The sequence below is a fragment of the Zea mays genome, chromosome 9 (assembly GCF_902167145.1).
Source record: "Zea mays cultivar B73 chromosome 9, Zm-B73-REFERENCE-NAM-5.0, whole genome shotgun sequence".
In the NCBI taxonomy this organism is placed as follows: domain Eukaryota; kingdom Viridiplantae; phylum Streptophyta; class Magnoliopsida; order Poales; family Poaceae; genus Zea; species Zea mays.
The window spans coordinates 123,494,799-123,512,174 of NC_050104.1; the positions used below are offsets into that span (position 1 = coordinate 123,494,799).

At 43.9% G+C, this 17,376-nt stretch overlaps 1 protein-coding gene across 1 annotated transcript; it reads right to left on the reverse strand.

Moving 5' to 3' along the window:
- Positions 1–3,603: 3,603 nt before the first annotated feature.
- Positions 3,604–4,919, reverse strand: LOC103638970 (expansin-B1-like). Its single transcript, XM_008661750.3, has 4 exons — positions 4,670–4,919; positions 4,494–4,603; positions 4,231–4,415; positions 3,604–4,149 (listed from the first exon to the last, which is right to left on the reverse strand). The coding sequence occupies exons 1-4, from the start codon at positions 4,854–4,856 to the stop codon at positions 3,822–3,824; spliced, it is 810 nt and encodes a 269-aa protein (XP_008659972.2). The 5' UTR covers positions 4,857–4,919; the 3' UTR covers positions 3,604–3,821.
- Positions 4,920–17,376: the final 12,457 nt, after the last annotated feature.

Genomic DNA, 17,376 nt, shown 5'->3' on the forward strand with positions numbered 1-17,376 from the left:
AACTCCGCTCCGCCCGACCCCAGGGCTCGGACTCGGGCTAAGACCCAGAAGACGGCGAACTCCGCTCCGCCCGACCCCAGGGCTCGGACTCGGGCTAGGACCCGGAAGACGGCGAACTCCGCTCCGCCCGACCCCAGGGCTCGGACTCGGGCTAAGACCCGGAAGACGGCGAACTCCGCTCCGCCCGACCCCAGGGCTCGGACTCGGGCTAAGACCCGGAAGACGACGAAACTCCGCCTCGCCCGACCCCAGGGCTCGGACTCCGCCCTGGCCTCGGCCGAACGACTTCCGCCTCGACCGACCCCTTGGCTCGGGCTCGGCCACGGCAACAGAAGGCAGACTCAACCTCGGCTTCGGAGGAAACCCCACGTCGCCCTGCCTAGGGCACAGACCGCCACGTCAACAAGAGGCGCCATCATCATCCCACCCCGAATCGACTCGGGTCACGGAGAACAAGACCGGCGTCTCATCCGGCCAGCTCCGCCAGAGAGGCAATGATGGCGCTCCACAAGCTCTATGACGACGGCGGCCCCTAGCTCTCTTACGGAAGCAGGACAACGTCAGCAGGGACTCGACCGCTCCAACAGCTGTCCCTCCATTAGGCTCCGCCGCACCTCCAACAGCCACGACATCACGCCAGCAGGGTGCCCAGATCTCTCCGGCTGCCACATTGGCATGTACCTAGGGCGCTAGCTCTCCCTCCACTAGACACGTAGCACTCTGCTACATCCCCATTGTACACCTGGATCCTCTCCTTACGACTATAAAAGGAAGGACCAGGGCCTTCTCAGAGAAGGTTGGCCGCGCGGGACCGAGGACGGGACAGGCGCTCTCTTGGGGCCGCTCGCTTCCCTCACCCGCGTGGACGCTTGTAACCCCCCTACTGCAAGCGCACCTGACCTGGGCGCGGGACGAACACGAAGGCCGCGGGACTTCCACCTCTCTCACGCTCGGCTCCGGCCGCCTCGCCTCTCCCCCCTTCGCGCTCGCCCACTCGCTCGACCCATCTGGGCTGGGGCACGCAGCACACTCACTCGTCGGCTTAGGGACCCCCCTGTCTCGAAACGCCGACAATATCTTATGCCATTTTAAAACTATCTTGTGTTTTATTAGAGTATTGTGTGACCTAAATCTTGTCATTGTTGGACTATTATATGATCTTATGTTGTTGTTATATTGTCATATTAATCTATGGTCTATGCAATGCTCGTGCGTAACTGTATTACGTCCATCATCACCTCCTCAAACTTCACATGCTGCTCCTCATCCTCTTTCTGACCCTCCTTCTCCTCATCCTCATGGTGGCCCACCGTCTCCGCCACATACATCGCCCTTCAGGGATCCACCTTCTCCACAGCCATCTCCACGACCATCAAAGAAATCTAAAGTTTCTATACCAAAAGTAGTGTCCCCGTTTGATAAGAAAAAGAAGAGTAAATCCACTGCTGGCACTGTTCGTTTTTTGAAAGGGATTGGACGGAGCCTCACGTCAGACACTGTTGATTTGGCCGATCTCGAGGAGTCCGCAAAAAAGGCTGAGGCAATGGCCGCAAAGATAAAGATGCCAACTAAGGCAGATTATAAAAACGTGCCTAAAAATATGTGTCGGGCAGACCACTACTCACTTTTGAGAAACTAAGGAAGGTCCCGGCTAATATTAAAAGGTTGCATGATTGGTACATGCGGGCATCTTCAGTTGGCATCGACACCATCAGTGTTAATATACCAGCCCATGCTTTTATTGGTTCAAATCAAAAGGCCGTTGTTACATTCGAGGATATGTGGTTAATGATGAACCTTCAGAGACTCGACGTGCAACTTGTAACCATATTTGCATTGTAAGTGTCACTCATACTCCACATATATGTGTTATTATTAGTGAGTTGTATAAATTTTCAATATCTGACATGCACGTGTGCGTTGCAGAATGCAACATGATCAGCAGGAGATCCTTTATGGTACCAATCCCAATGCTAGTGCCAGTAAAAGGGTTGGGTATCTCAACCCAATAAAGATATGCGAGGATAACCACACTTTTAGAATCGGAAAAGGCAACGAAACATTACAGGGGCTAACAGACGAAGAAATTGAGGTGCGTATCCAGGATCTGAAGAAGGATTTTGAAGCAAGATACGCCACCTACATAGGACACGCAATGCTTCAATTTCAAGACAGGGAATCCATAGTGGCCCCGTACAACTTTAAGTAAGTGTGATTTTGCATAAATAAAATTAATAATTTTAATACACATGTATCACAAGTTTGATTCGTACAGGGACCACTGGATATGCTTCTTCATTTATCCTAAGGTTGGAAAGGTGCTGGTGCTCGACTCCTTGCACACCGAGCCTTCGGCCTATTCAAAATTCCTCAGCATCTTAGAGTTGTAAGCCTTTTCTATGCATGCATACTTATATCGATGAGAATTGTAGAATAACATGGTGATTCTATTTGAGATCACAGGGCATTTAGGTTTTATAAGCTACATGGTGGAAAGTACGACACGTCCAAAAAAGGCGTGCCACTAGACATCCATTATAACTGGCCAGTAAGTATGTGAATTTATGAATACATATCATACATGTACGTACATAGGACAATGTTGCAACTAAATAACCAATCTCCCGTTATGTAGTGCCACAAGCAACCACCCGGATCGGTCCTATGTGGGTTCTACGTGTGCGAGTTTATGAGAATGAATGGACGATACATCACGAACCCTGGCAAGGTATTATTAGTAATAGTCACGTATGTATTTATGTCATTAAAGATGCAAATGTGTTATTATTGAGTATAAATAGATGATGTTTATAAACTTCCTTTACAGCAATTTCAAAAAGGAAGCCCGGAGAACTTGACTGAAGGTGCATTGTATGGCATAGTTGAGGACCTGTGCACATTCATATTGAAAGAGGTCATTCCCGCAGAAGGGAAATATCACGATGCTTCCGGAACATTAGCTTTGCCAGAGTTTAGAATACTAACAGAAATTAGTAGACTATCTCTTAGCCGAGATAGTTATTAGAGCTTAAGTGAAAACTTTGATGTATATAATGTGTGATGCATACATGGTTGTAAACAAGACTTTGATGTATATAAATGTATGATAGAATTTAATTTCATGTTGCTTTTAGTATCAATACTACATGTTTATCAATATCAATATATATATATATATATATATATATATATGTTTGTGTGTGTAAATATATAAATTTCAGTACGAAAATTTAAAAAAAGACGGGAAACATTTCCACTGGCGGCTAAATAAAACAAACCGCTGGCGGTTTTCTTAATAAAACCGCCAGTGAAAATAGCATTTTCACTGGCGGTTGCTTAAGAAAACCGCCAGTGGAAATGCTTTTTCCACTGGCGGTTATTGAATGGAAATGGCGATTTCCACTGGCCCCTAACACTGGCGGCACTGAAAAGCGCCAGTGAAAATGTCTCTAGAACCGCCACTATAGAGGCTGTGTGTACTAGTGATGTAATCAGAGTATCTTTTTCTTGGAGACAGACTATGCATTTCCAAGGATGTAGCAAATTTGTAGGAAAGTAAATGATATGTATATTTAGTGGTCCATATATCGAAACATGCCCTCATGAAAAAAATGCCTCCAAAAATGGCATGTATATTTAACCTTTTGCTTGTTTTCCACTCTTTGGAATTCGATCATGAACCCGAACAAAAGGATTACATATACTAGAATTTGGAAGTCTCAGTAGTATATAAGGTTAGCGGTGCATGCTGCCAACTTAATTAGCTTGCTGCTGAAGGTCCATAGCCCGCTGTGCCGGATGAATCGAAGGGAATTCAAAGTCTAGTAGAATTGGACGTTGGAAGTGTAGACGGCATCGGGTCTCCAGTTCGCCGGGATGACGTCTTTGGCGATGACCTTCTTGCCGGACTCGCTGGTGAGGCGGATGGAGAAGGGGCCCTTGAGCGCCTTGGCAGTGTCCATCCTCCAGATGGCGCCCCAAGAGAGCTTCATGGGCTTCCACTCAGCCGACAACTTGTCCTGGATTTCCATCAGCACGATGTCGCCGTCGTCCGCCACATACTTCACCAGCACGGCCAGGTAGTTGGGGTTGCAGCCCTTCTCGATGTGGAACACGATCTTCTGCCCGGCGGGGTACTTGCATCGCACCCTGCAGGAGAGGAGGTTCATTCAACATGCATTATCTTCTGTCCTGTCCACCAAGATATACGATGCATGAATTACTATGTACCTTCTGAACTCGACGTCCATGATGCCGCAGTGGCGAATCTTGTCGTTGAGCCCGGGCTTTGCCAGGGAGCCGAAGGCCTTGCCGCTCAAGTCGAAGTGGTAGGGAGCGATAGGCTCGTAGTTCATGTCAGTGATGTACACCGTGACTGGATTGCCCGAGCACTCAGGTTTTTCCTTGCATCTCACCTGAAGAGTAAATTAATTAAGCAGTTAGCTAGATATGTCCATGCATGCAAACTAATTAATGCATGCTTATATATGCACCTCGTAGCATGAGCCGCAGCCCTTGCCGTCCTTGAAGATGGGGACGTTGCCGCACGCCGTCATGCCGCTGTAGGGTGGCAGGTTCACGTTCTTGATCCCGCACGCACCGCCTGCGCACCGTTTTAATCGCATCACATTACATGAAGGAGGAGTATAAACATGTATCCCGCTCGTACCGTTGTCAGGAGCGCCGGCACCGTTGGGCTGACCGTACCAGGTGGCCCTAGCGGTGAGCCACTTGCCGTTGTAGTTGGTGGTGATGTTGGGGCCGGGTGGCACCTTCGGGGGCCCGCACGACCCGCCGGCGACGAGCGCCGCAAGGACGGCGCCCACGACCATGATGTTATTAGCGAGGGATCCCATCGTCGCGCTCACCTGTGTTATTCGAAATGCCGCTCTGTGTGTGGTTGATAGACGACGGTGCTGGGATAGCTACTTATAGGGAGGACGGGTGGCTCAGCAGAGAGTTCGCCGGCGACGCATGCAGCGGCCGGCCGTTAGCGCCTGACGGACGACGATGCGATGTGCGGGCTTCACGTAGGCCGCTGCATGCTCTGGGGTTGCCCGGGCTTACCGGTGGTTAGTTTATTTCACCATGATCGGGCCTAATCGATCCGCATAAGAACACTGTGACGATCGAACATAATATTTGTCAGCACATCAATACAACTCCTTAGTTAGACTGTGAGCCCCCTAATAAAGCCTAAAAGGCCAAACTCAGGCTCAACACACACTATAGAAGAAGAACATGCATGCTTCCTGATCTGTCCTTTAATGATTTTAGTTCTTGTTTCCTAATTGTTGACGCTTTTTCAGACCAAACACTAACTAACCTTAAAGCATGCGTGCATCGTGGAAGATCTTAAAGACTTCTCTGTGAGCTTGGCAAACCGTCTATTTTAGATCACCAGACTGGACCGTCCATGATGTCCCACAGAGCTCCGGGAAAAAACATAAATCCCGCCTCCCAGGAGACACTACTGGAGACGGCTTCTTTGTCAAGTCCAAAAGGCAGCAAAGAGCCCTCAGTGAACCAAACGTTGGCAACGGTCTCTTTGTCGAGTACTTTCTATCGGGCACTCAGTAAAGTCTTTACCGAGTGCCAACTGGTACACGATAAACAAAAGACATCGTGACGATGACAGAGCCTTTGCTGAGCATCCGAGTTCCTCGCTTAGTGGCACTCGGCAAAGAAAGCTTCTGTGAGGCCCAGTCGCAGTTCCAATGTCGAGTGCTTGGGATGGAACTCGACAAAGGAGCCTAGTTTGCCGAGTGTCTTGGCCATAGCACGCGGTAAAGCAAGTTTCCCTATGTCTATGTATGTTTTTCTACCGAGTTCTATGACCATTGCACTCAGCAAAGGCACCCTTTGCTGAGTGCAATGCTCGTCAAAGTGATCAAGGACCCCTTTTTATTTGTTTTTAATATTTCGTCCAAACAAACATAAGATATTATCATAAACATTGATGCCTAGATGTCCTTCACATGAAATCATAGAACCTCAATGTAGACGGGCTAGGTTTCTACACATAGCGCGTGACAACTTTCATGAAACAATCTCAAATTTTTATTAGAGTCTCTACATATGATATCATGACATGTCAACAAGTTTCATGATTTTCTGACTTTGTTTTTGTTTTATACAATTTTAAAACAACTTGATCACAAGTCCGCAATCATGTTTTGTGAGAATGGTGTTCGAAAATTCTCGCATGTTCCTGAAATAGATCATAACTTGTGCTAAATAACATGAATGTCATTTTTGTATTCACTGTTTTCCATTTTTCAAGTGGCTTGTAGTTCAAATCTGAATTATCCAAAGAAATCCAATTAAGCAAACTAAATCTGATAGTTATAGCAAACACTTTTATAATTGTGCCAAAATTGAACAAATAGGTCTATATATTGTAGAAACACACCACAAAAAGTTTGGGGAAAAAGAAAAAACAAATATACTTTGTCGAGTGTCAAGGAAAGACACTCGGCAAAACATAGGTTTACCAAGTGTTTGCCCAGTGACACTCGGCAAAAAAGATATTTTGTCGTGTGTCAACGCCTGACACTCGCGAAGTTAATAGCCATCAACTATAGATGGCTGCTGACGGTCCTTTGCCGAGGGTCGCATTTCGCTGAGGGTTTGACACTCAGCAAAGTCTTCTTTGCCGAGTGTCTTTTTACGCCGAGTGTTTCTCCCTCGGTAAACAAGGTCTTTGTCGAGAGTCTTATTTCGCCAAGACTGGCACTCGATAAAGAATGCTTTGTCGAGTGCTCGATAAAGTGCACTCGGCAAAGAGCTAGATTTCGATAGTGCCAGTAGCTAGATTTCACTATGATGATTGCGAGCTAATCCGTGAGTGAGAAACAAAATGCATAATACTTAGTCCTTGACTCACTCATGCGATACTACATCAAACATTTGCTTGTCATAGATTAATTAGAATAATTTATATCATTTTTAGTCTTCACATGTATAATTAGTTTTGTAGTTATACTATATTTGATGCTCATGATTCATAATCCAACGTACACATGCACTAAGCTTTAGTAAAAAACCAAACACCCCATTAGCCAATGAGCGCAACTCGAAGAATTTAGGCTACGGTTAGCTGATCGTGCATCAACGAATAAGGTCGTGCAAAACACGGTTTTGCATTGTAGACAATACTGTTTGTCGAGAGGAAATTAAAATGAGAAATGTAGATTAAGATGCTGGAGATAGTCTTAGGAGTCATTTGATACTTTTGCTTTCAGGAGAGTCTCCATTTGTTCTATGCTTATGGATGGAGATCCTTACTTGATAGGTCAAAAGAGATAGCAACTTAATTTTTGGGATGGAAAGAGATCGTAGTATGAAGTGGTACGTTGCATGCTTTAATAAATTAATTTTAAATATGTCACTCAATTTTTATAAAATTAGATAGCTAATTTATTTAGATATTACCATATAACATCCAAATAAATTAGCTATCTAATTGTGCAAAAAGTTGAATGATATATTTCTAGTTGACCCTTTTGTTGTTAGTATGATTGTTATGTCAAGAGATGAGCAAACAGGAAGACCAACCAATTTGCTTGTCCACCAAAAGCCCGTGGAGAAATTTTCCATGCAGTTCAGCCCAAGAAACATACAATATCGATGATAGGAGAATCGCTAAGAGGACTAAACTCTAATTTAGCAAGTTGTTAAATATATGTTAGGAACAAAAATAACCTTAGTCTACAACAGTTTTCAATTTTTAGGTTATTAAATATCTTTAAATAGGGATATTCATGGTGTGATTGGTGAGCAAAACAGGCTATTGGGAGTGCAAAACAACTCCCCAAGTTTATGGAGTAATTAAATAGGGATATTTAGTAAGTTAGTACATTTAGGGATCTCATTCAAGAAACAGTTGGAGCATGATTTTTTGACGATCGAACATAATATTTATGAGCACATCAATACAACTCCTTAGCTAGACTGTGAGCCTCCTAATAAAGCCTAAAAGGCCAAACTCAGGCTCAACACACATATAGAAGAAGAACATGCATACCTCCCGATTTGTCCTTTAATAATTTTAGTTCTAGTTTCCTAATTGTTGATGCTTTTTCGGACCAAACACTAACTAACCTTAAAGCATGTGTGCGTCGTGGAAGATCTTAAAGACTTCTCTGTGGACTTGGCAAACCGTCCATTTTAGATCACCAGACTGGACCGTCCGTGATGTCCCACATAGCTCTGGGAAAAGAACATAAATCCCGCCTCCCGGGAGACACTACTGGAGACGGTTTCTTTGTCAAGTCCAAAAGGCAGCAAATAGCCCTTAGTGAACCAAACGTCGGCAACGGTCTCTTTGCCGAGTACTTTCTATCGGGCACTCAGTAACGTCTTTACCGAGTGCCAACTGGTACACGACAAAGAAAAGACATTGTGACGATGATAGAGCCTTTGCTGAGTGTCCGAGTTCCTCGCTTGGTGGCACTCGGCAAAGAAAGCTTCCGTGAGGACCAGTCGCAGTTCCAATGTCGAGTGCCAAGCACTCGACAAAGGAGCCTAATTTGTTGAGTGTCTTGTCCATAGCACGCGGTAAAGCAAGTTTCCCGATATCTATGTATTTTTTTCTACCGAGTTCTATGACCATTGCACTCAGCAAAGGCACCCTTTGTTGAGTGCAATGTTCGTCAAAGTGATCAGGGACCCCTTTTTATTTGTTTTGAATATTCCGTCCAAACAAACATAAGATATTATCATAAACATCGATGCCTAGGTGTCCTTTACATGAAATCATAGAACTTCAATGTAGACGGGCTAGGTTTCTACACATAGCGTGTGACAACTTTCATGAAACAATCTCAAATTTTTATTAGTCTCTACATACGATATCATGACATGTCGACAAGTTTCATGATTTTCTGACTTTGTTTGTGTTTTATACAATTTTAAAACAACCGGATCGCAAGTTCGCGGTCATGTTTTGTATGAACAGTGTTCGAAAATTCCGGTCTATTCCTGAAATAGATTAACTTGTGCTAAATAACATGAATGTCATTTTTGCATTCGTTGTTTTCCATTTTTCGAGTGACTTGTAGTTCAAATCTAAATTATCTGAAGAAATTCAATAAAACAAATGAAATCTGATAGTTATAGCAACACTTTTATAATTGTGCCGAAATTGAACATATAGGTCCATATACTGTAGAAACACACCTCAAAAAGTTTGGGGAAAAAAGAAAAAAACCAAATATACTTTGTCGAGTGTCAAGGAAAGACACTGGGCAAAACATAGGTTTGTCGAGTGTTTCCCGGTGACACTCGGAAAAAAAGATATTTTGTCGTGTGTCAACGCTTGACACTCTGCGAAGTTAACGGACATCAACTATCGACGGCTGCTGATGGTCCTTTGCCGAGAGTCTTATTTCGCCGAGAGTGACACTCGGCGAAGAATGCTTTGTCGAGTGCCCGATAAAATGCACTAGACAAAGAGCCAGATTTCGGTAGTGCTAGTACCTAGATTTCACAATTATATATGATTGCGAGCTAATCCGTGAGTGAGAAACAAAATGCATAATACTTAGTCCATGATTCACTCATGTGATACTACATCAAACATTTGCTTATCATAGATTAATTAGAATAATTTGTATCATTTTTAGTATTCATCTGTGTAATTAGTTTTATAGTTATACTATATTTGATACTCATAATTGATAATCCAATGTACACATGCACTAAACTTTAGTAAAAAACATAAACACCCCATTAGTCAATGAGCGCAACTCGAAGAATTTAGGCTACGGTTAGCTGATCGTGCATCAACGAATATGGTCGTGCAAAACACAGTTTTGAATTGTAGACGATACTATTTGTCGAGAGGAAATTAAAATGAGAAATGTAGATGATTAAGATGCTGGAGATAGTGTAAGGAGTCATTTGGTACTTTTGCTTTCGGGAGAGTCTCCATTCGTTCTATGCTTATGGATGGAGATCCTTACTTGATAGGTCAAAAGAGATAGCAACTTAATTTTTGGGATGGAAAGAGATCGTAGTATGAAGTGGTACGTTGCATGCTTTAATAAATTAATTTTAAACATGTCACTCAATTTTTATAAAATTAGATAGCTAATTTATGTAGATGTCACCATATAACATGTAAATAAATTAGCTATTTAATTGTGCAAAAAGATGAATGATATATTCCTAGTTGACCCTTTTGTTGTTAGTATGATTGTTATGTCAAGAGATGAGCAAACAGGAAGACCAACCAATTTGCTTGTCCACCAAAAGCCAGTGGAGAAATTTTCCATACGGTTCAGCCCAAGAAACATACAATACCGATGACAGGAGAATCGCTAAGAGGACTAAACTCTAATTTAGCAAGTTGTTAAATATATATTAGGAACAAAAATAATCTTAGTCTACAACAATTTTCAATTTTTAGGTTATTAAATATTTTTAAATTAAATTTATCATTTTTAGTTTAAATCATTTTTGTGCACGAGTGCTTTAATGGCAAACAAAGAGATTTTCATGGTGTGATTGGTGAGCAAAACAGGCTATTGGGAGTGCGAAACAACTCCCCAAGTTTATGGACTAAATAGGGATATTTAGTAAGTTAGTACATTTAGGGACCTCATTCAAAAAACTATTGGAGCATGATTTTTTGTTACTAAGCCTATCTGTAGTACAAATTTCTCCACATCATTACTCTATACCACTATTTACAGTCTAGTCAACAATATTCCTTACTCTATATCACGGTCCTCTGCATTCATATTCCTTTATATATTCCTTCTATATCAACTACCACATATTATATTCATCTTAGTCTATCTATCATATTCTTTTTCAAGCTACCATATATAAATTGTGTGTGAACAAAGCCGGTAGCGAAGGAAATAGCTTACGCTTTGTATGGGAGCCATACCGGAACAGGTAGCACACACCACTGCAGACCAATGCTCTCTATATTTGCGTTGGGGGAATTGTAGCGAATGTTGGTGCGGATAGCCTAACACCCTAAATTAAACTTAGAGTGTTTTTTGGAAACTAGTGGAGATGCTCTAACAATACTATCTACTAGACCTCATATCAACAATTTAGGTAAAACAACTAGCTCCAATAGACCTTTTAGTAGATCAATTTATATTCTCCCGCCACTCATTCCTGTTATTGAGGTGTTTGCAATTTCACATCACCGGTAGTGTGCTTCACTACTATGTCATCGGGCCCACAGATCATAGACACAAAGGGACCCACAAATCATAGACACATATGTATAATAGCAAAGAGGCAACACATGTGGGTTGCAAAATTACAAATATTCCCCTGTTGTCCCCTTACTTGAGTCATATGTCTTTGTCCCCACTTGACTCCACTTGGCACCCGCAGCCTCGACCATCCAACTAAGTGGTCCTGACATCCCCTATCTTTACTAGCGGTGAAAACGGGTCAGATATACTAGGCCGATATCAAATATAGATAGTATGAATATCCATTTTTTAGGATACATGTACAAATACTTTTATACCCTAAACGGATACGAGTAGTACTCGGATAATGTAGATTTAGTTTCAGATCAGATTCGAAGCCAAAACTACACACTAAATATCCAGATATTCGGGTCAGATACGGGTTTCTAGGCTTGGGTACCCGTTTTTTATTTCTCTATATAATAGTTTTATAAAATCATAACATTTGCATATGAACTAAGATGAAGATAAAGTTTGTATAAAGAATTATAGAGCTCGTAGAGTTCTACAACTTTGTAGTACATCACATTTTTGTTTGAACACATCTTCATGTCAAGATCATTGAAATAATGTCTAAATTTATATTAAAGTAACAAACTATACATCACATGTGTAACTTCAATACTCCATAGCTTATTAATAGACTATATATTACATATGTTGGACTATATATCTTATGCCATTTTAAAACTATCTTGTGTTTTATTAGAGTATTGTGTGACCTAAATCTTGTCATTGTTGGACTATTATATGATCTTATGTTGTTGTTATATTGTCATATTAATCTATGGTCTATGCAATGCTCGTGCGTAACTGTATTACGTATAAACTAAATTATAGTGAATGATAAGCAATTCATGTATTATTAGATAAATATTTGATATCCACATGTATTCAGCTAAATAATATATATATTTGTAATTTATTCGTTCGAATAAATATCCAATCTCTTTATCCATGTTTGTAATTGTTTCTAACTATTTGTATCTAATCCCAAATCTAATTAAAATACATTATGTAACACCCCTGGTGTTAGTGGCACTAAAACTTGAGCATGACATCATATGCATTGACATTTCATTTTGTTGTTACACCTAGAATGCATCCACTAGGTAAAATTTCAAAACAAGTTGTGATGTGGTGACTAGAAGTGTACCTAACCTGAGGGTAGGGTACTCAACCCTGGGATTAGGGCATGTGGGTAATAGTAAGCCAAAATGATTAATACCTCAAAAGTCATTTAAAATATTCATAAGAGATCAAGATTGATAGATTTGAGTGGCACAAAAACCCTAGAATGCTCAAAACCCTAAAAGAAACCCTAGAAAACCCTAATTTGTACCCTAGGGGGTGAATTCAAATTCTATACACTTTTGTACCAAAATGTAAATATCAAAGTGGTAGAACATCAAAAACCAAGAAACTTTTACATTGGAGGATTTGCAAGTAGTGTGGAGAAATTTGGACTTATTTGCAAAAAGTCCCATGAACACCATGTGGCTAACTCTGAATTTCAGTGGAATTAGGTCACCTTTGGAGCTTTGTATCTCTTGATTCATGAAGGTTTTGCTCTAAGTCAATACATCAAGCTTATAGAGCTATGATAGGAGTAAAACTTTGCTTTAGTGACTAAGCACTAATGTTGTATGAAAATGGGAGATAATTGGGTCTGATGTTGGGCTGTCAGTCATCAGTAAAAACTGAATTTTGAGCAACACTGAAGTCAGATGAACTTGGAGATCGAACTGTGAGGGAATTAGTGGAGGTTTGAGCAAGATCTTTGTACCAAATTTGTAGCTAGTACATTGGACAACAGCTTTGATACAGGCAGATGAGCGTGTTGCCACACAAAAATGGAAGAACAAAGTGCTTTGATTTGCTCGGTCAGAACAATGGATGAAGAACGCCATGGTACAGTAACCTGAATCAGATTCTAGGTTCAGTGAACATCGCCGCCGGTGATGCCCACGCGTAGATTCACGCCGGCCGCCGCGATGCGTGCCTCTGTGAAGTGGATAATCGTGGCGGGTGAAAAGATCTTGACCGCGGATGAGACCGTGAGCTGGTCACCGTACCCACTTGCACCGACAACGTGGTCGTGCGACCACCACCGTCGTGCCACCATTTTCCCCGGTCACAACACGCCTTAAGCCCTTTCACCACGTCGTCATGGGCCATGGAGAATAAGCAGTAACTGTCGTAAACTGTTGCCCAGTAAATGCCACGATAAACGACTCTGGTGACTCACCTTTGCTCCGGCCGCCAGCTTACCTTTCCCGAATTCGGAGTCACCGCTTGCGGACTCTATAAATTGATGCCCCAGCCTGCTCCGCTAGGTTGTTACGAAGCCAGAGCACCAGCCCTCGCCTCTGATCATCCACCGTAGCGCCCCAATTTCGCTTTTCCCCCAATTCCGTTTTCTGCCACCGTGGGCATCTCACCGTGTCCAGCCATCTACAGGTTAGTTCAAGCTTCTCTGCTTGATGTTCTAGCATCCCTTAAGTCTCCTATTGCTCGTAGACCCGTTTGATTGAACTAGACCTAGTACCTGAGTGAAGCCGGGCGCGGACTTTATCCCTCACACGGCCTGAGACTGGGTCTCCCATGCTAGCTATGGTGGGTACAAGTGTGGTCACTGCACGGCGGCGGCCAGGGTCAGTGGAGCATTGTATGCCAAGGCAGTGAGCCCTGGACGTGAACGGGGAATCGATGGGGACGGTTGATATGTGTGGGGACGGAGTACCCCTACATGTCGTGTGTTTAGGTTTACCTTGCAAGGTTTTAAAACTCGATTCGAATCGTCTGCTTCTCGCAGCTAATGAGACTGCTTGACCCCTTGTACTACATTGAGTAAGAAGTAAAATGAGGTTTACACCAGATAACTTGTTGTTTGTACTAAATGCTTGTTACCATGTATGCTTAGAAGGAGCAAACTTAGTTAAGATAATGATGCTAGAATTTGAAAAGCTAAAATTGGATTGTAGACACAGCTAGTGCTTTTGGCAAACCAAACCCCTCAGCCAAACAGCTGCATGGTCTAGAGGTAGAGTAGACTCCTCACACCGGGTAAGTCTAGCTGAGTATTGGTATACTCAGCCTTGCTTGTGGCATAATTTTTGCAGGTATGCTGCAGGATATGGTTGATGGTGTGACTTGGCCTACCACCCTGCCATCGGGTTGGACGGTCGAGTGGGATGCTACTCCGACAGGAGAGGAGCAAGAGGAGTAGTGGGCTAGGCCTTGCCCATTTCCTCGCTACCGACGACATCGATTATCCGCTGCATTTTATTTTATGAACTTTTACCAGCTACTTGAAAAACTCTGATTTATGTAATAACTCCAGTACTTTAATTTGAGGTTTTTCCTGTTTTATTGTATTTCTTCTGTGACTCACCTTCGAGTTAGTACGAGGTATTTGATCCTGGTTAAGTGGCTTTATCAGACTACATCTGAGGGACTGACGGGTTATTCCGATTTAAGTGTGTTGCTGCCCCTGAGGCGTGACTTAGGCACTTAAGATGGAATAATTCGGGCGGTTCTGCCACATCTGCCCAGTGGGGCCAACCTATCGGCGCCAGTTCCCTTTGCCCGTTCTCTCCCTCTCTCTCTCTGTCTCGCGGGTCCGAATTGCCAGTTGCCAAGCCGTTGCCCCGCGCGCCCCTTTCTTCTCTCTCTGCGCCGTGGGCCTGCCCTGTCTGCTCCGACCCTCCGCACTCGCCGTGGACTGGCGCGTGCGCACTGGCGCGCGTTGCTAGATTTCTTGGCCACGACGCCCGCCCACGCGCCCAGCTCCCTTCTTAGAGCCCCGCCAGTGCCCCGCGCACACCCCTCGCCTCATTTCGCTCAGCTTCACCCTCTCTCGCGCTCTGCCCACGCCGCCAGCTGCCACCGGAGACCTGCGCCCACGTTTCTGGCCATCCAGCTCGTCGGAGACTGCTCCAAGCCTCCCCGAGCTCCGCCCCGAGGTGAGACACCCGTCCCCGTGCCCAATTTCCCCTATTGCGCCCTGTGTTCGTCCAATTTCACCTTCGACGGTGCTCGGCCGCGGCGGTCCGCCATGCTCGTGCGGTGGCCGGCCGATTTAGCCTGCTCTAGTTCACCGGAGTAGGTCCTTGTGTCACCCCTGCCTCTGCTGAAGTTAGCCAAGGCCGTAGCGCGCCTTAAGTCCCCTCCCCGTGGCCGGAATGGCTCACCGGAGTTACTCCGGCCCGCCCGAGGGTTTTCTCACCGCCGTTCTCCCCTCTCTGCCCGTGGATTCGTGGCCTCTTCCCCATCATTGAGTTCGCCGTGGCGCCCTCTCCCTTTGTGCCCAACTCCGGCGACCCTGGAGCCACCCTAGCTCGCGCCAGCCTCAACTCTAGCGACTTCACCGCCATGGAGAGGAGCGGCGCTGCCCGCAGCTGTCTGTTCCCCCTGGTCTAATCCCCTCCGTTTGATTCAGATCGAACGACCCAGATCACGGATAACGCTTCGCGCACGCACGCCTTGACACCCTGGCCCGCCTGTCAGTGCCCAAACCCCCTGGCGCTGGGCCCGCTTAGTCAGCACGCTCTCCCCCTCTGTTGCTAACACTCCCTGGCCCGCCTGTCAGCGCTCGCCCTCTCGCGCGCGCGCCCTCGGCCGTAGATCTAATCTCAGCCGTTGGTTTTAGATCTGACGGTTAGATTCACCCAATACCCCTTCGCGTGCTAGTTTTCTTAAAGAGACCCTCGGTTTATTGGAAATCAACCCGCCGTCCCTGGTTTTCACGCGCAGGCCCCTGTAATCTTGCAATTTAGCCCTGGACTTCTAAATATTCATAGAACTAGCCCTAATTTCATATTTTGAATTCCCAAACTTGTTTATTTCATAACTTTTGCATACGAACTCCAAATTTAGTGATTCAAATTGCAAAATGTTCATAAAATTATTCTCTGTTGAAATAAAATGGTTTCACTCACTGCCTGTACACTCTAATTTTTAGGATTGAATATGAACTAATGTAGTTGTATGCTTTATTTATTTAATAAAATAAATAAGAGGAGAACCTTAGAGATTTAAACTTGTTTAAGCTTGTGAGATTAATAACATGTATTACATAAGTTCTTCTCTGTTCTAAATTTTAGGTCACAATAAAATATGTTGAATTATGTTTATGTACTTGTCAGTAACACTTAGGGAAATAATAATCAATTTCCAAAATGAAGTTAAGTTATGTTGTAGTTCATGTTATATTTTGAATTCATTATCTCTTATGTAGTACTGTGTCTTGTTAAGATGTGTTCCAATGTTTGTACAAGTTTAATGTGATGTTCTTTTGTACTTTCCAAATGTATTGAATGCATGCTCGCTTTATTTAGACAACGAGCAATCCGAGGTTCCTGAGTGTGTTGTTGGAGACCTCCCTGAGCAACAACCTAGTGAAGGAAAGTGTCCTCTGACCTATTATGTCCTACATACTTTATAATTCACTATCCCGCATTACTTTATGAAACCTAAGGATTATTAAAACAAAACTCTCAGTGCACTTCGGAGCACGGTCTTGCGTTAGGTCCTTTACGGACGACGAAAGCCCCTTGGCTACACTCTACTCTTCGCCTCCGGCTGTTCTTTCCTTTTGGCTCGGCAGAGCTGAGCTGGGTTCCATTACACTCTGTAAGAAATTTACTAGTTTGTATTCACTTATCCTTGTTTACCTTTTGGGTTATCATGGTTAGCATGTTGCTACTGCCTTAACTTAATCAATGAACATGATGTGAACATTTATGATACGATATTGTTATCCTGATTATGTGGATGATCTTGTGATACCTTAGGGGGCTCAGGCCTTTTTCCTGAGTACCTCTCCGTAAGGACCTGTTCATGGAGTGACCACCCGGGATAACAGTACAACCATGAGGGTGGAATGGGACGCTCTTAGCTGATTAATTAGATGAACCTGGGGGTGTAGTTGGCTTTGCCGGAGGGCCATCAATGGGGGCCAGGGCGTAGTGCTCGCTCTGCCAAGGTTGGGGTGCAGAGGTTCTTTCGATTTGGTTTGTTAGTCACCCACCTTGGGGAGGTGTACTGCGTTTGTACGACTGGCGAAACCTAATGAGCAACTATACACCAGGGGAGTCTTTGTAAAGGCTATATAGTGTATCCCTGGCCATTCACCTTGGTAGTGAAGATCGAA